Raw genomic sequence first — 21,719 nt, forward strand, 5'->3', positions numbered from 1 at the left:
TCTATCAGAACTGTAAATGCAGCAAAATATGCAGGCCCTTCACAAAATGGTAAAGTGAGCAGCAATATGGGAAGTTTAAAAGGTTTAAAAGATTTTACATTGATGAACACACACAAGTCTGTTTTCCACATCATTATTCTGGCAATTCAGAGTGCCTAACACTTAAGATACCATATTTGCCACATAGCATTACAAACTTTTTACAGTGAGGTCATTGAAAACTTACATTAAACATTTTAAGAATAGAGTCTGATTTAGCTTCAGTTTAAGTAAACTAACGGAAGACACCTGTTGCTGCCAGCAGAAGTAGGTTTGGCTTGAGTCATTTCTAGTAAGTGCAAAATCATCTAAATTGTTAGTTCTCTGATTTGAAGTTGAACCATTTCTATTAATTGTGGTTTTCCTAATGTACATGCAGCTGGGCTGTTGACTTAGATAGAAATTGATGACCACTGAAAAGTTCTTTGAAATTAAAATTTACCATCATGTGGATATTCTGTGATTAATGCTTCCTTAACCACACTTTAAAGCAAAGTTATAGTATCATGGGGTGGACAAAGGGGAAAATTTATAACTGATTTTGCGTAATATAGAATCTGAAGTGCCTCTAATCCTACAGTTTTTCTGGTTTTGTTTTTAATGCACAGCTGGAATTTTGATTATTTAATGTAATTCCAATATGAGATTTTTATTAGAAAAAAAACAAGGGTATGTTGATGATTCATCTGCTATCATAAAGACATTTGGTAATGTTCTAAAAATATTAATTGTAACCTTGCTTAAAAACAGTGAACAGATTGTTGAATTGTGTTGCTTCCTGATAGATATTGATGAATGTCAGACATCAGGAATTTGCATGAACGGTCATTGCATAAATACTGAAGGATCCTTTCGGTGTGAGTGTCCACCTGGCTTGGCTGTTGGAGTTGATGGTCGTGTGTGTGTAGGTAAGTGAGATTTTTTTTTTTTAAATTGAAAAGCAAGTGGAATTATCAGGTTGTCAAATTAAAGAAATGCATCAAATGACATCCTTCTAAGTAGTGTTGACATCCAACCACAGAAGATCTGTTCTAGGATAAATATGGAATATTTGTCTCTTGTTCTGCTTTGTGTTTGTGTTCACGTATGTGCATATATATCTATCTATATATATATGCATATTCATATTTATATTCAGTTGTGCATCATCCACTCCAAATCACTAGAACAGGTACATATCTTGGTTGTGACACTGATATTTTTGCATTCTCCTTTTCATTTCTTTCTCTAATCTGAAAACATTTTATTCTCCCTGTACCATACTGTTAAAAAAGAAAAAGGTCTAGCAGGAGAAATAGCGAGAACTAGATAGACTTGTTTCTGTGAACTCAAATATAATTATTAAGAATTGTTAGGAAATCTTGCATTATGCTATCCCATAAACCTAGTGTTAAAAGACAAGAAGCTTAAAATTCCTCTGTGGAATCGGAGTGGCACCACCTCTTGTTTACCTTCCATTCCTATAAATTAAACTATACAGTATTTACTCTTCCTGGCATCACTTTTTGTTTTTGAGGCATACCTTTTCTAGTCTGCTGATGAATAATCTTTTGTCATATAATCTGAACTGCAGCCTCTTATCCCCTCAAATGTTACTGGTTGACAGTTAAGAGATTCTTCACCCAACTCCACCAGGAGCTCTAGCATAGCTTCAGGGAGCTCAGCAGAGGAAAATGGAGCATTTTCAGCCTGATGAAGAATAAAAAAGGGTAGAGGGCAAGAGGTATTCAGTCCCTTGTTTTCTACCGTTTGTTGATGAAGAGGGTGGAGAGGAATACACATTTTACAAAAATTTCTGAGAGTGATGGGACTACCTGCACTAGGGACTGTGATACTGCAAAGTTCCTTCAACCAGTTGAATCCACAGGAGATACCATCTTTCCCTTCTTCTGCATGTCAGAACATCAGTTCTGTATCCCCTAAGTTTCTTCTCTCCTAGCTCATGAATGTATCTATCATCAGACATACTGGTGACCCAAGGCTCAGTTAGTGGATAGGCATGGCATTAAGCTTCAGCAGGCAAATGTGCCTGGAATGAGGCCTCCTTGAGTGAAAAGTGCAACTCTGGCAGCATGACAACACATTAGCTTCACTTTTGGTACGTGGCCTTGTGTGCTAGATGCTGCTGGTTACTGGACTGCCATTGCAGCTGGTATTAGATCAGGCCAGCTGGTTATGTCATGCTGTTTGACAGGTTCATGAACCAGTAAAGGCGGAGTGGAAACCATTGGCTTAGCTCTGCAATACTTGTATATATTAATCAGTGCTGTGACTGTTCTTGCTGATGGATGCATAGATGTCTTACCTGCCTATGTCTTACCTGCATGTGTCCAGATAAAGGAAAGAGAGACTTCATCACAATGTTTGGAGTTTTATCTCGCACCAAAGGGATGTGAGATACTACATCCTTGTGTTGCTATTATCAATTAATTTAAAATAAAATTTTAAATTGTGCAGAAGTTCATCATTCTTTAAAATAAAATCTAGTGCAAGCATTCCTATCAAGTGCCTGTGCAAGCTGGCCCTTTCTGTTAACACTTCAGTTTAAAAAATGCACAATAAAAACTCAGAATGGCTTAAAAAATGGGATAATAAAAAGCCAAAACACCTTGTCAGTCTCTCAGTTGGGACCCAAATATTTGTTGTTTTAAATAAACAAGATTTTTTAGTAAGCAAAACTGTAATAAAGATTGAACCAAAAAAAGCAAGGTTTGTTCTCTCCTATATAGTAGCCAAGTTGTTTTCTTCTGATTTATTAAACATTTGGAGAAAAGCAATGAAAAGATAAAACAATGAGAAAAGGCTTGGTATACTGTTTTTAATACAGGAATTTCACTATTTAGTGGCACAGCAACAAAACCAGATTTGAGTACAAGCTGTTCAGTACCTTTTTTGTGGTCCAAGTTGGCCTCATCTTTACTCCTGTCAGTGATACAGCTGCAAAGAATCAGTGCAGTGCTCAATTTTCTGTGCTTTCATTTACCTAATGCTACCACAGTTCTAGCAGCTAAAGGCTTCACAAGTTGGCCATCAGCTGTGAACACTATTTTTTATTTGAAAATGTTCAGTTCCACGTCACATAGCTTTAAGGTTTACCATAAATGCTTAAATTTTCAACAGGAAATATCCTTAATATGACAAAAATTGTAAGGCAGAATCATGATTTATTTGGAAAATTCATTTTGAAAAGATGATGTGATTATTCCAGGCATAAAGTAACATAGGAAATTTCAAATACTGCATAACAAAGATATCCTCATACATTACCTTTAGAATAGAATTTCTGAGCCAATCTGCTGTTCAGAATTGTGTGTGTGTGTGTATGTGTTTTTATATATATATATATATATATATATACACACATATATATATACACATATATATACACATGCTGTGTTAACTACAGAAATTCTCTGTCTGGCTATTCTGTCCCATATATTACATGAGCTAAATAATACTTTTCAGACGTTCTGGCTGCTAGAAGAATATTTGTAGTTTGAAAGTTAGTAAGTTACATGGGGCTTCCTTTTAACAGTATTCCCACAAATGTGCTAGGCAATTAGCAAAAGTATAAAATCAAAGAGCCTACAGTCCAATTCCCTCACTCTTACTTTGAGCTGTATTTTACTTCTGAATAGTGCCATTGATTCTGGTGGCACTATTCAAAGAATAAATTGCTTTTTTATTTAGTATTAAGAAGTATGGCAGAGTCAATCACAAAATGTTATACAAGTTTGGAAAAAAAATACAGCATGGGGGAACAAATGCTTGGAAAAGGAACAGTTAGATAAATGCTAAGAGCCAAACTAGTATTTGCAGGCATGTCAGGTTTGGCTGTACTTCTAACTGGAGCTCCATGCTCGGATACCTCAGCTGGCTCTGTGTGTGTGTGTTTGTGTATCACCTCAGAACTTGTACTGAGCTATGGCTGTAGCTGTGGTCAATGTTGTTTGTTCTCTGCTGAGACACTTTTAATTATAATTCAGTCTGCAGTTCACATCTCTGCCCAAAGCTATAGCCATCCAGGACAAAATAGCTAAGTTTTAATTTACCCTGGTTATTTTGCAGAACCATACCTCAAAGTGCCTGTCATGAGTGTTGCATGATTTGACCTTCTAAGGCACCTGGATAGGTGCAGTTACTTTCACTGAGAATAGGTCAACCACTCGTCCACCTGACCTTGACCACAAGTATGGTGGTGGTAACATTTGCAGACGCTGAAGTGCTACACCACAAAATTTAAGAGTCTAGAAATGCTGTTCTCTGGGAAACAGTGAGTTTCCCATGAACAGGTACACAGTTACAGCAGTACCAATGCTAAACTCTGATCCAGGGCATAAAATAAGTTGTCCAGTCTTCTGAAATTAGTAGCCAAAGGCTGATCAAACTATACATGGAGAGCAGCACAGGTTCATCAGTAAGGTGCATGCCCAGAACTGTCATGACGTGGGGAACCTGAGCTTGGTGAGGTGCTTACAGCAGCTAAGCCATGGACAAAGAAGTGCCTGTCTTTTTCATCCTTGCTGTCAGCACAGGAAGCCCAGCCCAGGGAGGACATTCTTCCTGTCATATGATTGCTGTTGTGGTTCTGGGGCAGCCAGCTTGGTTCTTCATCCTGCAAGGGCTTTGTGAATGACTGACAGCGTAGATAAGACTGTTTTCCTATAATTAGTTAGGCAATCCTCCCCAGATTCCCTGTGCTTGTCCTATAAAAACATTGATTTATGTGGAAAAGCACTTGCTCTCTTCTTATGCAGAGCAGTTGCTCAGTACATCTGTAGCTTCCTCCAGCAGCTTCCCACACTTCACATGTTTGAAGACCTTCCTACAGAGTATTTCTTTCACACTTTCCAGTCTTTCCTCCCCCCTGCAGTTTCCCTCGGTGCCATTTCCTTCCCTTGAATTGCTCCTCCGTTCTCTCGCAGACACATAACTAGGGGGAAGCCTTCCCTTCTGCGACAGGGCAATAATTGAAGCCCCTTTATTCGTGGCAGAGCATGGCAGAGTGGCATCTGGATTTGTCAGAGGTGGAGGGAAAGGATGTGATACAACTATTTATTTTGGAGAGTACCTGAACAGACATTTCTTGTGCAGAATTTCTTGATTGTTGTCAAGCATAATAATCTTCTTCTGCTGTCAAGTGCAAGCAAATTGTACTGGCTTCACCTAGACTCTTGGCAGTGAATAAGCCTTGAAATCTGGGCCACATTAACTGTGCTCCAGAACTATCTGTTCCATGGGATACCAAAAGAAAGAGAAAACATTTATGTGCAGGGAATCCTGTTTTATAGGAGCCAGCTTACAACACTCAACGACCAGGCAGAACACAGAAGGAATTGCCAGTTCTTATTCATATTGGCTCAGGATATTCAACATCCACTGTAAGATTTTTCATGTAACTTTTCTTCGTTGTTTTGGGGTCATCTTTTAAGTAGGTAACTGTCTGGATTCCCTCAGACCCTACTCAGTTTCTGAGTGCACCCAGGCTCATGTCCAGGCCACTACGTGAGATAGTTTTACTGGGAGATTGACAAGGAGCATAAATTAAAGCCATGTTCTGGCCTGGTCCATACAGATGCCTGAAACAAAGAGTATTTCTGTAGCTGCAACAATTGTCTGTAGAACTATAGGAGTCAAAACTAGAGGCTGTTTACTCCGTCTGTATCCTGCAGTTCTCAACCACACATTTAGGTGGACTGTCCACTCACATACTTGTTAGAAGATCTGCAATATTATCCTGTAAGCAAATATGCAAAAGGCATCTAACCCTGGAATGACCAAAAACCACATAAAAAGCAGTCTAAGAGACATTCTCATAGTTCTTGGGTAAGTATAGCAGATGGTTATACCTGCAAAGGTAGGGCTGAAGGCCTACCTTGGAAGATGCATCTTACTACATCTTACCAGTCAAGTCAGTCAGATTAATTTATACGACTAACTCAGCTGCAAGACTGGCAGTATGCACATGATGAGTCCTACAGCTGTGTGGTTGTCCCGTGTAATTTTTCTTCTGTCTTTTATGGCGATTTTCAAGGTTGGAGACCTTCCAGGTATTACCTGTTTTCTTTGTGTAGTAAGCGGTGGTTTGTCCTGGCCATCATTTCCAGCCTTCTCCCCAGGGATGGCACTGTAATTTCCATAGTGGCTTTTCAGTCACAAACCTCCATACATTTCTTATACTCGAGGCAGAAGTGCTGCTTTCCCCACTACCTAGTCGTGTGTAAGAATTACTAAATCCCTGTTGCTAGCTAGGTATTGGGACCTCTTTGATATCCTAACCGTAATCCAGCACTGGTGCCAGTTTACGGATAAACCTATTAAGATAGCCGTGTCACATAAATGCTGGTCTGAACAATCGGCTGAAATTACATTTCTGTTCAGAATTTGTAAATACAGTAGGAGGCTATGCCTCTCCTTTTGGAAATAGGTAGCCTCCCATATTACCAGCCCTGGGCTGCTGGTGAGTTATCCTACATGAGGAACCATTTTGGAAGGAAATAAGAGATCTGCATGGCCAGGTTATGGTTGTAGTACTTCTCAATGGGAAAAATTAGTCACCACATGCTGATTCAAGCCATTCTTTGTTTCTTATTGAGATATACGTTGACAGATTTACAAAGCTGCTCTGGTGTGTGGGTCATCTTTGCTGGGTCCTATGGAATGCTTTTAAATTTTCCCACAATATACTAGTTTAGGTGGTTTTAAAGCGCTCTGGAGAGAGCTCCAGGAGCTAACCATTTTCAGAACTGGCCTTGATGCCATCAGGATTAGTGTAGCAGAGCCATGCAGATATAGCCAATGTAGCCATTTTGTTGAACAAAATTCTTTTTTTTTTAGCTCTCATTGAGATAGTATGCATACATTTCACTCTCAGCCTAAGGAAATAAATAATTTATTTGCTTGCCCTTTCTTAGATACTCATATGCGTAGCACGTGCTACGGAGGCATCAAAAAAGGAGCATGTGTCCGTCCTTTCCCTGGTGCTGTGACAAAGTCTGAATGTTGCTGTGCCAATCCTGACTATGGTTTTGGAGAGCCATGTCATCCCTGCCCTGCTAAAAACTCAGGTAAAATTTTGTGTTTCTTTGAATACTACAGTGAACATACAGACTTAAAAAAATCTTGTTCAGATTAGGTTGTTCATTTATTTCATGCCTTGAAGAGAAGTGAATAGGGTACTTAATGGAATTGTACACTGATTCTGGAAATGGTTCCTCCTTTAAAGAAAAAGTGTCTGATATTTTATGTTGAGTATTTGTGTTTTTATGTATTGTAATGTTTGAGGTGAACCTAGTTCCAGAGCTGGCCAGACTCTGACAAAATTCAAGACAAAGGACATGAGTATGCTATGGATGAAGTTGGGTCTCTGAATTAAGTGTGGCTAAAAGTAATAATACTTTTAAGATAATAAGCAGAGTTCTCTGATGAATCTGTAAATTTCCTAGTCAAATCAGGAGCAGCCCATATTAGTTTTAGAAATTTGTATTTCATTTTGTAAGAATCAGTTCTCCAAATAAACCTGGGGATTGATTAAAAAAAATCTCTTGAATATAGAACTGAGATGATATATCTTGGACAGTATTTCCATTCAGTGTCATTTTCTGAGATAGCAGAAAACTATTTAGAAGAAATGAAGTAAAACTGGCATTATGGTTGAAAGCAGTAACTTAAGGAGACAGTACTGTCAAGACTATAATGAAATCACTTGAGTGTTTAATCCTTGTTATCAAATTTTGGTTTCATATATATGTGAAAGTTCAGGGTGGAATGCTACTTGACCTGTTTAGCTATATTATCTGTAAATAGTTATTTCATGTGAACATTGGCATTTTATTACTTACACTGTAGAAAAATTATTTTGAAAAGAGATCAGGTGGATTTAGTATAGGATTAAAGAATGTGAAACACTGGAAATAACATTTCTTTTTTCCCCAACATCTCTTGTTTCAATTGAGTAGCTGAATTCCATGGCCTATGTAGCAGTGGAATAGGTATTACTGTGGATGGACGAGGTATGTTGCACATTTTCTTTAATGTATATGATCAAGGTTAAAAAAAAAAATATACTCAGAATAATATTTTTCTTTAACATACTAGGGTGGAGTTTTTTGCCTCAAGATTAATATGTTGATTGTAGTATTTTCATTATCAAAGTACAATAATTAAATGTTCTCTAAAGAAAAGGCCAGAATTAATTCTCTACAACATTGGATTTTGCCTGACCCTGACAAGAAAAAAAAAGTCATCCATTTTAAAGGTTTGACCTATAATTTATTTTTTTTTAGAATAGGCGTAAGACAGTTCTCCCTCATTTGGGGAATGACAGGAGCCACTTGCATTTGCAGTTGATTTTCAGTCAGCTGGGGTAGTAATAGAGCAGTTTTTCACTCCAGATGCAGTGTTCAGTACATGGACCGTTTCCATGGAGGGATCATTTCTCTGGTGAGTTACAAGTTGGAAGGGAGCTTACTAAAAAAGATCCTCCTAAAAACAGTCCTGAAAGTGAGCACTTGCATTTAGTACTGGGAACTGTAAAGCTCCAGCTCCTTTTTCTAGCACCACAGAGAGAGGGATTTAAAAAATAATAGCTGAGCCAGGCCTGAAGTAGGGGCAACACATGCTGCAGCTGCCAAATAAGTAGGGTGGGTTGAAGAAGGAATGGTGGAACACAGTATTAAGATTTATTGCTAGATAGTTCCCTGATGAGTTAATAAAGTTGCAGCCAAATTAAAGCAGATACTGTACATTTAATATTTCCAGCCATTTAATTTATGTAGGTTTTATGCTTTTCAGTGTTAAAGCTCCTATTCGGTTCAGCAGGAACAGAATGAGAGCCTCTGATCATTATACTTAGTAACAGCCTACATAACTTTTAAAAATAGTACTATAATAAAAGAAATTCTGTTTCTGTTCAGTACTGTAAGTGTATAGCATAGTTTTTTCTCTATGAGCTCATTGCTTAACATGTTGCCAAACTTACAAGTAATTTGAAATCCACTGAGTTTGTAAATTCTCTCAGTTTTCTTTTCAGTGAATTATACAAGGTCCATTTGAAGAATCTCTAAATCTCATGGAGAAATAATGGCAGTGTACCATAATATTGTACAAACGGCATCCTACCGTGAGAATTTGCATGTAGTCTGGTAGGGAGGTTATATGTTCTTTTAGATACATGGAAAATACAATCTCTCACTAAAAACAAAAACCCGTTGTGGTCTCTACCAACTGCATGATAAAGACTATAATCTCTCAGGGGTTCATGTCTCAACTAAAATTCCTCTTTGTTGAGGTTTCTAAAGAAAACCCTAGTGTTTTCTGTACATCTTGTGCAGCAACCTTGCAGACAATTTTCTTGCTGCTACCCCTACCACTGCTTATACCAAGGGACTTTGTTTGCCAGTTCCATTTCCTAAAGGAGAGGAATACTGATGCCACATTCAATCCCTAATAAAAAGTCTGTTGTGTTCCTCATGCATTCTCATTATCAACGAATGAATGGGAATACACTTCATCAGTGAAGATCTTGTCACAGAAGTTTTATTTGCCTTCTAGTTGTTACACAGCTTGGTAATTAGACTACAGTCCATCACCACATCCCTACTCCTCTCATTCAGCTTGTGATTAACAAGTGCAAAACCTTCATGTCTTCATGTGAGAGAAATCTGAACATAGGTGAGGACAGAGATTTTGCAGTCTGATTCAATAGAAAAAGTAACAGCAAGGGCTGGACCTTCTGAAATCATTAATAGAGACAGAGTCATGAAATTGTGTGGCTTGTCCCCAAGATACAAACAAGTTTAGTAAACTACAGAAAACTTTTTACACAAAAGAAAAAATAAGGCTGAAATACTATGCTAATTCATATTTTCTCATTAAATTTTCAGGTGTCTCATAGCATTGAGTTTAATTCAGGGATAGCATGATTTTTCCAAATGCATATCTGAATATATGTAAGTCATTATCTAAATTGCACTATGATTAAAGAGGAAATGTCCTTTATAAAAAAATTGAGCAGTAGAAGTATAAAACAAGCTTTTTATGAAGTCACACCTAGGCCAGCACCCCTACTGTTCTTTCCAGGGTTTGGAAAGAGAACTATTTAAAGTAATGGGCTTACCGTATGGGAAGAAATAGCTTAATATTGAAAAACCCTCAGAGGCAAAAAATATTAAAACTAGGCTGTTCCTGTTCTCATAGTTCATATGAATATTTTGGAATTTTCCAACTACAGCAGAAATTCTATATGGAATTGTAAATTAAGGGAATATATCTCATTCGTCATCCTATTCTGTTGATCCGAGAAAAATTTTAAATTTCCAACAAGTGCTATAACTTCTGTGAGACTGAGTATGCTGTGGTATTGACCTATGCATTAGTCCTGTATTAGGAAAAGTACTTGTGTCACCTAATAATTTATAACTTCTTACCTAGATCCTTAAACCACAGGCACTGAGTACACAGGCTAGATATTTTGCATCAAGATATTCTTACAAACACATAATTCCCTATTGATTTAGGTTAGAAAGGCTATCTGGAGGTCATCCAACCTAACCTTCTGCTCAGAGCAGGGGTAACTTCAAAGTTGAATCATGTTTCTCAAGGCCTTGTCCAGTGGAGTTTGGAAAATCTCCAAGGATGGAGTTCCCATAGCCACTCTGGGCAGCTTGCTCTAGTGCTTAATGACTCGCATGGGGAAGAATTGTTTTCCTGGCATTCAGTTAAAATTTCCCCTGTTGTAACTTGTAACTGTTGTCTCTTGCCCTGTCATTGTGTACCTCAAAGAAGAGTCTGGCTCCATCTTCTCTGTAACCATCTATTAAGATCAGAGAACTGCTATTAGATGTCCCTCTCATCTTCCCTCTTGCTGGCTAAACAAGTCCAGTTCCCTCAGCCTCTTCTCATACATCAGCCACTGATCCTACTAGAGGACTTCAATCATCCTAACATCTGCTGGAAAAGCAGCACAGCAAGCTGTATGTAGTCCAAGAGACTCTTGGAGTGCACTGAGGATAATTTCTTAATCCAGGTGATAGACAGCCTAACCAGAGGAGAAGTGTTACTGGACCTGTTGCTTACCAACACAGATTAACTGATTAGTGAGGTCAAGACTGATGGCAGCCTGGGCTACCGTGATCATGCCCTGGTGGAACTCATGATCTTGAGGGATATGGGCCAGGTGAAGAGTAAAGCCAGGACTCTGAATTTTAGGAGAGTAAACTTTCAATTGTTTAAGGAATTAGTGGATGGGAGCCCCTGGGAAACTGCCCTCAGGGGTAAAGGAGCAGAACAGAGCTGGCAGCTCTTTAAGGACATTTTCCATGGATTGCAAGAGCTGTCGATTCCCACGTGTAAGAAATCAGGCAAGGAAGGCAGGAGACCGGCATGGCTGAGTAAGGACCTCCTTGCCAAACTAAAGTGTAAGAAGTAAATGCATAGGCAGTGGAACCAGGGACACGTATCCTGGGAAGAATGTAGGGACACTGCCCAGATGTGTAGGGATGGGATCAGGAAAGCTAGGGCACAGTTGGAGCTGAGTTTGGCAAGGAATGCGAAGAATATGACAGGCTTCTACAGGTACCTTGGGTCAGAAAAGGAAGATTACAAGAAAATGTACACAGCCACACAAACATGATAAATTAAGACAGGAGAACTAGTGACAAACGACATGGAGAAGGCTGAGGTACTTGACAGTTTTTTTGCCTGAGTTTTCACTGGTAATCACTTGTCCCATATCTCTCAAGTCTCTGAACATCAAGGCAGGGACTAGGGGAACAAAGTCCCTCCCATCGTAAGAGAAGATCAGGTTCAAAACCACACGAGGAACCTGAACATACGCAAGTGCATGGGACCTGACAAGATGCATCCCAGGGTCCTGAGGGAACTGGCAGATGTAGTTGCTAAGCCACTCTCCATCATATTTGAAAAATGGCAGTCAGGCAAAGTCCTCAGTGAGTGCAAAAAAGGGAATATCACAGCCATTTCTAGAAAAGGGTAAAATGGAGGACCTTGGGAACTACCAACCAGTCAGCCTCACCTCAGTGCCTGGGAATATCATGGAACAGATCCTCCTAGAAGCTACGCTAAGGCACATGGAGGACAGGGAGGTGATTTGAGACAGCCAGCATGGCTTCACCAAGGGCAAATTGTGCCTGACTAATCAAGTGGCCTTCTACAATGGAGTGACTGCACCAGTGGACAGGGGAAGAGCTACTGATGTCATCTACCTTGACTTCTGTAAGGCCTTTGATACTGTCCTCCACAACGCTTTTTTCTCTCCACTAAATTGGAGATAGATGGTTTTGATGGATGGAGTGTTAGATAGATAAGGAATTGGCTGGATGGTGATGTGCAAAGAGTTACGGTCAATGACTCAATGTCCAAGAGGAAACCAGTAGCAAGTGGTGTCCCTCAGGGGTCCATACTGGGATCAATACTGTTTAATGTCTTCATCAATGACATAGATAGCGGGATTGAGTGCACCCTCAGCAAGTTTGCAGATGACACCAAGCTGAGTGGTGCAGTTGATTCGCTAGAGGCAAGAGATACCATCCAGAGGGACCCTGACAGGCTTGAGGAGTGGGCCCATGTGAACCTCATGAAGTGGCCCAAAACTGGACACAGTATTCCACATTTGGCCTCACTAGTGTCAAACAGAGCGGAATAATCACTTCTTTCAGCCTTGTGGCTGCACCCTTGCTATACCCTTGCTCTGAATGACAGCCCCAACATCCAATGAGTCAGATGTTTTCTGCATCTGTCACAGGATCAGGTTTTTCGTATCTTTCAGTATCTGATTATCTTCTGTGTTGTGTTGATACAGATATTAATGAGTGTGCACTGGATCCTGATATTTGCTCCAATGGAATTTGTGAAAACTTACGTGGCAGCTATCGTTGTAACTGTAACAGTGGCTATGAGCCTGATCCTTCTGGAAGGAATTGTGTGGGTAAGTTGCTTGATTTTTTTATTATTGTTGAATAATTCACCAGTTGAATAATTCACAGTTGATGCTAATTTGAGTTGACAGAATTTTGGTTGCAAGACATCCACTTCTTAAAGCTACAATGAAAATGCAAAAAATCTCTAATGAAACTGCTTTTCTTAGTCAGTGCATAGCTAATATTCTTACTGGTGTATTTTTCTGTTATTTGGCGGGGGGTGTTACTGTTTGGGAAATGTAAGCAGGAGATACCATTGTAGGTTAGGAATTAATTTTCTCAAAAGCATGAATCAGTTTGTGTTATATTTTAATGTATAACATTTGTCAAGGCCACCTAAAATGTGTCCCTTTCAAGGCTGGATGATAATTTGTCTAGAGCTGAAGGTCACAGTTTTGCATAATAAAATGTAACAGATAGCTGTTGTTATCGTAATGAATGATAACTGGTGGCCTGTGTACACGATCTCTGAGTTACACAAGTACAGCAGAATGGATTGCTGCACGTTTAGTCCTCTAATTTCTGAAAGCTTCAGCTCATGAAGGAAGCAATGACCCACTCCTAGGATTGGGGCCCACTCCATGAGACAACTCATGTCTGAATAGTGGGCTCAAGTGTTACAGCTATTCTTTTATTCTTCAGAATTTCAGGTCACCAGTATACAGGAAAGATTCACTTCAGAAACTTTTAATTGTCATTTGTAGTTTGGTTTAGGTTTATACCAGACTGTTGTTGCAGTATCTAGATACATTTCTGCAAGTGTTTAGAAATACCCAACAGAAGATACCTACGTTAACACTTTTCACTGTCTGATTAATTTTGTTATTCATGGTTATACATGAAATTCAGTATTTTTTTCTTTTGGGAATTCTTACATCCAAAAAAAGTGTATTATACCACAGGTACATTGTACAATAATACCGCTTATAGTCCTGTTATAGTCCTGTAATTTTAAACAGAAAACGGAAGTTTGTTTGTATTAAAAGAAGTATTAAAAGAAGTATTAAAAGTTTGTTTGTTTGTATTAATGGAAATCGAGCTAAAACCGTTAGAAAGTCTTAAGTATCATCCTACCCTCTGATGTGTTTATTTCGGGGAATTACTGCTCTCTGCACTTAAAGGTTTACTGATCTGTCACTGGTATTTGTGGTCAACAAAACCCCACCATTTTTGGTAGGGAAAACCTGGACTATATAACTGTGGTATAATTTTAATACCAAACATTCCTACCTAGTGATGCAAAGCAAACACAAAGTAATAAAAGTGTTTATTTTCATCTGCTTGACTTAAGGAATTTTACAGCTAGTTACTTTGTAAAGGCCCTAAATATGACCTTTTGGCAGGAGAGGCACTGCTGCAGAAAACTGTCAGTGGTTTTTTAAAATACTTAACATAATATTCCTTTTCCAAATGGATTTTATGGCAAGATATTTTATTTATATAGTTGTTACACTTGGGATTATGTAAGTGCTAGTATAGGTATATGTCTGTTTAATTATTTAAATAAAAATACAGCATACTGACTGTGAGGATGCATTTATTCTTAGGAGAGTTTTGCACAAAAGAATTAAATTATGAACACTCAAATAAAGCGTTGAAATGTTATCATTAATGATACAGATTATGAGCTGTCAGGAAATAAAAATGGTCATCATACAGAATGCAGACCGTATTTTTGTCAGTTTTAAGTGTTTTTAGAGAATGAGCTATATCGTTCTGTGTTTTTACAGTGCATATCACAATAGATTACAGTCCAAATCTGTAGTTATTCTGTGAGATTCTAAGAAAATAATACGTTTATAACACTGCTAGTTTGTGTTAAAGGATTGTATGACAACAAGCTCAAAATTAGAGTCTATTGATCTTGAAAATGTCAAATTCCAAATCCATCCTCCTTTACTTAGTTAAGATCAGATGAGGTTAGATTAAGGACAAGTTAGTTTAGAAGAGCTTCTTTACAGCTGCCAAACTTAATTCTCAGGTTGATCCTCTGGGGAAATTTAGACTTTATTGTCCGAATCCTAAAGAAATTTATAAGCATAGCTTGCAAAATCTAATGTAGTTGGGAAACCAAAAGCCTCCAGATTGTAATTATATTGCATTCTTGTTTTTCTTCTTTATTTTTAAACTTAAACTCTCTAAAAACTCTAGTTGATTTAAGATTTCAGTTACAGTGTTAAGTTTGGGAAATCAAGTAGTCAAAATATAGGAGACACCGTGAAGCAGGACAAAGTGTCAGGTTTATCATGGCTTATCCTGTCAGTATTTTTCTATAAGCTTAAGTATTTGTGACATTTGATGGGCATTAAAAGAAAGTAGCTTAAAATTATAATTTTTTTTTATTTTCAAAAATAAACAATAGGGCAATGAGGAAGATTGATTACTTTTTATTAGCATTATTTGCAGTTAATGTAAGAGGAGTTCAGGGAGTGCTGTTAATTTATGGGTTTTTCCCGTTCAGTGTGCTTGATATCCTTAATCATAGGGGGTTTTTTTAATACAGTATACCTCTGGAGGGAAGGTAAATATGTGTACTATTGAGATGTCTGCCATACATGAACTGTACAATTTAGATTTTAATGCACATATTCACTTCATGGGTAACAAAATCAATTTTTTCGCATAAAACAGGATTAGAAGAGTAATCTAACACACCGCTGTGTGTTTAAAAATAAAATTAAAATGCTGGTTTCAAAGCAAATAGACTTTCATGAAGTTGTCACGGTGATATAGTCATACAATTGACAAAGATCCCAAGGTCATTCCAGGAAAACATTATTATTTTAAGATGAACCATGAACTATTTTTAGAGCCTGCTAACAAAAAACTTTAAAAGCAAACCAGAATTTTTGGTAATAAGAATCTGAAAATGAATTGGACTTTTGGAACTAAGAATTGGCATTTTAACTTGCTCAGTCAGTAACTGTTGTAGAAAACTGCATATCCGGCAACTTAATTGTTACTGTAGGAAGCAGCAGGGACTATTTGTGGAGGTGAAGACATCTCATGGCATTTGCACTCATTGGTATGTCTAACTTATCTTTTTGCAGACATTGATGAATGTTCAGTGAACGGGCTTCTGTGTGATAATGGGCTCTGTCGAAACACCCCTGGAAGTTACAGCTGCACTTGTCCAAAGGGTTATGTGTTCAGCACTGAGACAGACATATGTGAAGGTGAAAAGTCTGCAAGTTGTGTTAATTTTATTGCTTATTATATGACATTAAAGCTAAACAATCACAAAAGTTTCAAAGTGGTGATGAATACCACAGGAAAAGACAGGACTAAGATATTGCATAAATCATTGCATTGCTCTTGTAATTTCTCTGCAGTATTTTTTAGTGTGTTGAGTGTTGCCATTGAATTTCTTTAAAGTAATCAGTTCATTTTTATGTGAAAATATTTTCCTTTCCTTAGGTAAAACATTTTTAAGCTGGAATAAAGGGGAATATATACTTGCCATTGATCATGTAGCAAGGACACCTAGTGTGTCATTTAGGGAAATGCATCTATTTTGATCACAGAGTCTCTTCTTACTTTTCTCCCTTCAGTCTGTAGTGATAGTTAATTCTAGATCGAATTCTGGTATTCGTGATGCTTTATGTGATGTTTGACTTCCAAGATCTGGATATTACTGCCAGGTGATACTAAAATTGTCCTTTATTTTTACAGTATAATCAAAATTGCTTTCTTATGTTACTAATGAACACAGATGTTAGATCAATGAAAATGTTACATAGCAGAAACTAATGAGAAGTTTTAACTATAAAAAAAAATTTAAACAAGGCTGCACAAAGAAAGTCAAAATAGAAGCATGAGCTTTTGTCTAAATTTTTAGTTAGTATTCAGAGTAGTAGCATTTTACTGGTCTTCTGCATTATTTTTTATTTGGTTCCCTGATTTGCAAATCTCAATATTTGTTATAATTAGAAAGTTTTTATAGTAAATAGTCTTGCATTTGAGTGAGTGATGGGGAAGCTCTAATCCCTTGTTATGGAATACATCTTATGTGAACCAATGTCATCGTCCAGATTTGTCTGAAGCTGTGGAAGACGTTATTGTCCTCAGCTGCTTGTTATTACTGATCAGACAGAAGTTACTGCTGTACAGCTAAACAAACATATAGAAAGGAAAGTGGAAGCACTCTGTAAACCATTCTTGCTGTGTAAGATCAGTCAGGTTAACTTAAACCATTTCCTTAGCAGCATATGCTGAATGGGCTAACTTTGCACTGAAGCAGGTGAGGACCGCTCATCTGCTCTTTGCCAGTTTTCAGCAGAGGAGTGGAAGCAAGCAACATGGGGGTGCAATAGTGTTTTGAATGTCTCCAACTGTTTGGAAAGTGAACATGTGTTTACATTCAAAACATCTCATGAAATGCTTTAAATTCTGGCAGTGTCAAATCATTCACCTCTTCACCCCTTCTGTTAAAAAAAAAATTATGTTCCTTTATATTTTAGTACATGTGTGTTTCAGAGGTCACTTCTAAAAGTTAAAATTTCTTCTCTCCCTGTATGTTACAAATTAGTAACACTTGTTCAGATTAGGGTTTTTCTTGTATCATACCCCCATGGTTTTATAGTGATCTCTCTGCTAAGTTGTCTCAGTGCCTAGTATCTATCCATAAAGTTCAGGTGAAATTTATTCTTCAGGGTCTGTCTGTATGTTTAGTTTCTGTGCACTGAAAGATTTCTAGCTGTGAAAATAGCTTACTGTGTGCCCTTAATGTGCATGTTTCTTAAGGAATCTTTCAGACAGAAAAACTGGAATAGTATGATAAAGGGAGATGTTCATTACCAAGGTGAAAAGGCCATCAACTTCAGAACATAACACTGAACGAAAGGTAGATGAATGAGATGCGAGAATTCAAACAACCTACCAAAAATTATTGAAATAAAATGTATGTAGATTTTCAAATATAAAACATAAATTTGTTTTTTACTGGTAGTAATAATAATAGTAATATTAATATAAAGCTCAAAATAAGGATTTGACAACACCACCACCACCACAGTGGTTTCATGGTTGCATTGAACCACCCCAGCCTTAGGAAAAAAGTGATCTTTTTTGTCTTCTGGACATCCTTATCATCATCGCAGTGTGTTTTCTCTTGTGCTAGAAGAAGTTTGGGGATCGTGATACAGTGAACCAAATCTGGGAGTCCCTTATCTTAGTTTTTTTGTGAGGGGGGTGTAAGTGGAGAAGAGTATGAGGGAGAGTTATTCTGGAGTGGAAATGAATTTACTGGTTCCTTTGAATTAATAGTTCATTGAGGAGGGGGTGACTTCTTTAGATAACATTGCCAGCTGATATTGACTGCAAAAAAAAGTTACAATTAAGATAAAACAGAATTTACAGGAAAGTATATGAAGGGAAGATACTAGCAGAAATCCAGATGGCAGGCATGCCTCCTCTTAATGGCACCTTAGCGCGTTTTTCTAAGGAATGTGACCACTTCTAGGTTTTATCTAAGGGAATTAGGTGCGTTCCCCAAATTAATAGTTTATGAATCAATTCTAAAACCATGGATAAGGAACCACTATGATTTATTCTAACAAGTTATAGTGCCTCTGGCAGTCATCTAGTGATATAGGAGCTGAGGTATTTCACTACTCGAGCCAACCTGAGCATGAGGTAGAAAATGCACACACACCTTATTTAAGCAGGTTATTATGTAAATTAAAATCTATTATACTGTGAAATAAAGAAAGAATAATTACTGAGGTGATCATTCAGCCTCATTAAGTAAGGCTGTTGGCGTTTCTATTTGGTGGGTTTGATGAGATTTTAATTAATGCATTTAATCTTGTTTTCTTTTTTTAACCTTTTTTTAGATATTCATAAGAGAACATGCATCTGTACATGTTTGCAATATTTGTACTGTGGCTCCTGCAAAGACTTATGAAACAGTATTATTTGATATTCCAACAAATTCTAAAAAAGGATAGCTCTGTCCCTGTCTCATCTCCCTTTTGTGGTGGTCATCAGGTTTAGCTTGTTACTGAAAAGGAGGATGTTTTGCCACCTTCATAGAGTAACAGTGGCTGTGCTTCTCTTGGCTGTATTTCATAATCCTGTATGTCTGCTGAACTCTGAGCAATGAGCTTGTGATTGGGCATGAATGCTGGAGTAATATTTATAATAATAAATTTTTTTGTTAATGGAATAAAAAAAATCCTGTTTTCTCATTTGGGAAAAAAACCCCAACAAACAACTGATCATTAACTAAAACTTCACATTTGTAAGAGTATTTCCTTTCTGAACATAGTTTAGTGTAATCACCCTGAAATACTTCCCATTTTTTATGTCTGTACAGCAGAATCTGAAGGATTTTCAGTTTCTTTCAATATTGTTATCTACATTAACTTACATACATAGGTCATGAAGGATCTGTCATCTTCATCTTGAATCTCATAGGTCAATGTTTAAATCTAGCTGATCAGGTAAAAAAAGCTGTCAGGAGGGGTTTGGCATAAAACTGCCTATAAAACCTTTTAAATGTATTACATTTTTTCTAATGTTGAGTGGGTTGGCAGTAGAGGAATAAATTCATCTCTTTCTGTCCAAATTCTGTTTTCAAAGAAACACTACATAGTTCGGTTTGGAGTTACGAGTTCACTAGTTGTAAAAAACTTCTGTAGCCAGAAGCTTTGTGTTGTGCTCTGAAAATGCTCTGATACTTCTTTCTCACTGGTATATTTTTAATTCATATAACAATCATCAGTAACTGTGAAGAAACAACAAAGGCCTTCACTGTTTTCATTTATAGTTCAATTGAAATTTTTTATCAATTTGTTGTGGGGAGTGGGGGAGTTGTTTGAGGCTCCAGAGTCTGTGAAAGTTGAGATTTTTACAACAAGCTCTGTGGTTTAGATTGTGTTTCCAGTGACATAACTAGTTAACGTAAACCAGATGTGCTTTGAAGTTCATTTCCAGGAATGTACAGTGGACTGTTTCAATTTTTGTTTCGCTGACATTTACAATGTACATTCACTTCACTTAAGAAAAAAAAATGTTTTTTAAAAAAAAACCTTGATAAATATTTTCATACATAGTGGCTTTTATTTTAAAATATAAACCAGTATGAAAATAAATTTGGTTTCTTGCTCACTCTTGTTAAAATTACCATTTAATATTATTATAAGAAGGTGTATGGAAACAATTTTTGGAGTTTACATTGTGCATATGATACTTTTTTGCCTGATTCAGCAGAGCACTAATGCTGAATTGCATTCATCCTTTAATTTTTTTTTTCCTGAATGGTGGTTTTGGGGAGTAGTCAATGCAATGTTATAAACCTGTTGATACTCAAAAGCATTGGGTTTGGGTTTTGTTTCTTTTTTTTTTGTTTCTTTTTTTTTGTTTCTTTTTTCTTTTTTCCTAGCATAGTGCTGAAGCATGTCAAATGTAGAAAGTAACAAACTGTTTTTTTCGGGGTTAGAGGCCTAGAGCACAGTCACAAGATCATTTTAGAAACAACGAGAAGTTAATGCCTCCAGATGTGCGTACCCTAATCCCTAGTGAAAGCTGCTCTCCCTCTTTCTACTCCATAGAGAGAAATGGGATGAGTGTTCCTTCACCTGCATCAGGGCAAAGTGAAATGAGGACGAGTATGGTTCTGTCATACATCTTCCCTCACCCCTGGTCTTGGCAACCAGCTTCTGCCATGCTTGTCCCAGAAGATGGAAAGTGACTATTTGTCTGTGGGATCAGTGAGGGGCTGGCACTAGCACTTGAGAAGGGTAGAAACTGAGACTGGGGAAAAAAGAGGAAACAAGGTGAAAGGGGAATGTCCTCTGTGGACGGCAGCAACCTGGCAGATCGAGTCAGCTGTTTTGCCAGGGAACATGTTTGATGCAAACTTGAGTGAGGATTTAGACTAGATCGTCTGACTTTGGCTTGAAATGGACAGGCAGTTATCCCAGTCTAGAAAATGTTCAGCTCTGACAATGGTGTATCATCTTTCTGTTCTTCCCCATTTTTGCTCACCCGTACGTTCAGTTTGAGTTGTCTCCTCTCCTTTCACTGTCTTTGGGCAGAGAATGAAGAACACAGCCCATGAAATCAGGAGAGCTGCTTCACTCTTCATAAGGTGTTGAACTTTAGATCCTTTGGCCCCTCCATCTCCACTTATTCACTTATCTTTGGTTTTAGTTTTGGGGACACTGACTTCCAGGGATGGCCCTCAACTGTTTTTTGTTAGGTTTGGGTTTCTTGTTAACTCTGAAAACCCGAAATACAAGTTGTGTTTTCCTAAAAGAAAATTGATTGTAAACCTAACCTGCTAAGTATGAAGGAGAGCTAAAGGTAGGCACGATAACCTGATATTACATGTATAAATGTGAAGTATTTTAAGTTTCATGCATTTTTTTATATTCTGAATATGACTGAAGTGATGTTTTGGATAGTGGTAACTATCTGCTTATTACAGTGTTTTGTCTTGCACATTGGTTGTGTACGCACAGACCTGCGTGTGGTTGGGCTGCCAGCTGTTAAAACCATATGACACTTTGCATGGAAGTCACCTGTTTTCAGCTACAAATATCTTCAGCAGACTTCAAGCACTTGACCACTAATTTTCTTCACTGGGTGTCTGAGTCAAACTAGATTTTAATTTTGCCTTTAAAAAATTCAGATAAAGCTTTTTACTCATTCCAAGATAACATTGATTTGTGTATTTAGAAATATGCAAACCTTGTGACCTTTTCTTTAAAAAGCTGTTGCTCCTCTATGCTGTTGCAG

General features: G+C 37.6%; 1 protein-coding gene across 1 annotated transcript in view; it reads left to right on the forward strand.

Annotated features, from left to right (window-relative positions):
* Nucleotides 1-21,719, forward strand: part of FBN2 (fibrillin 2) — a 183,068-nt gene that overhangs the window by 81,815 nt on the left and 79,534 nt on the right. Inside the window, exons 15-19 of the mRNA XM_075488433.1 lie at nt 825-947; nt 6,954-7,106; nt 7,998-8,051; nt 12,860-12,985; nt 16,028-16,153. Coding sequence (XP_075344548.1) covers nt 825-947; nt 6,954-7,106; nt 7,998-8,051; nt 12,860-12,985; nt 16,028-16,153 — 582 coding nt within the window. The remainder of the gene's footprint in view (nt 1-824; nt 948-6,953; nt 7,107-7,997; nt 8,052-12,859; nt 12,986-16,027; nt 16,154-21,719) is intronic.

Source organism: Mycteria americana, chromosome Z, assembly GCF_035582795.1.
Source record: "Mycteria americana isolate JAX WOST 10 ecotype Jacksonville Zoo and Gardens chromosome Z, USCA_MyAme_1.0, whole genome shotgun sequence".
NCBI lineage: Eukaryota > Metazoa > Chordata > Aves > Ciconiiformes > Ciconiidae > Mycteria > Mycteria americana.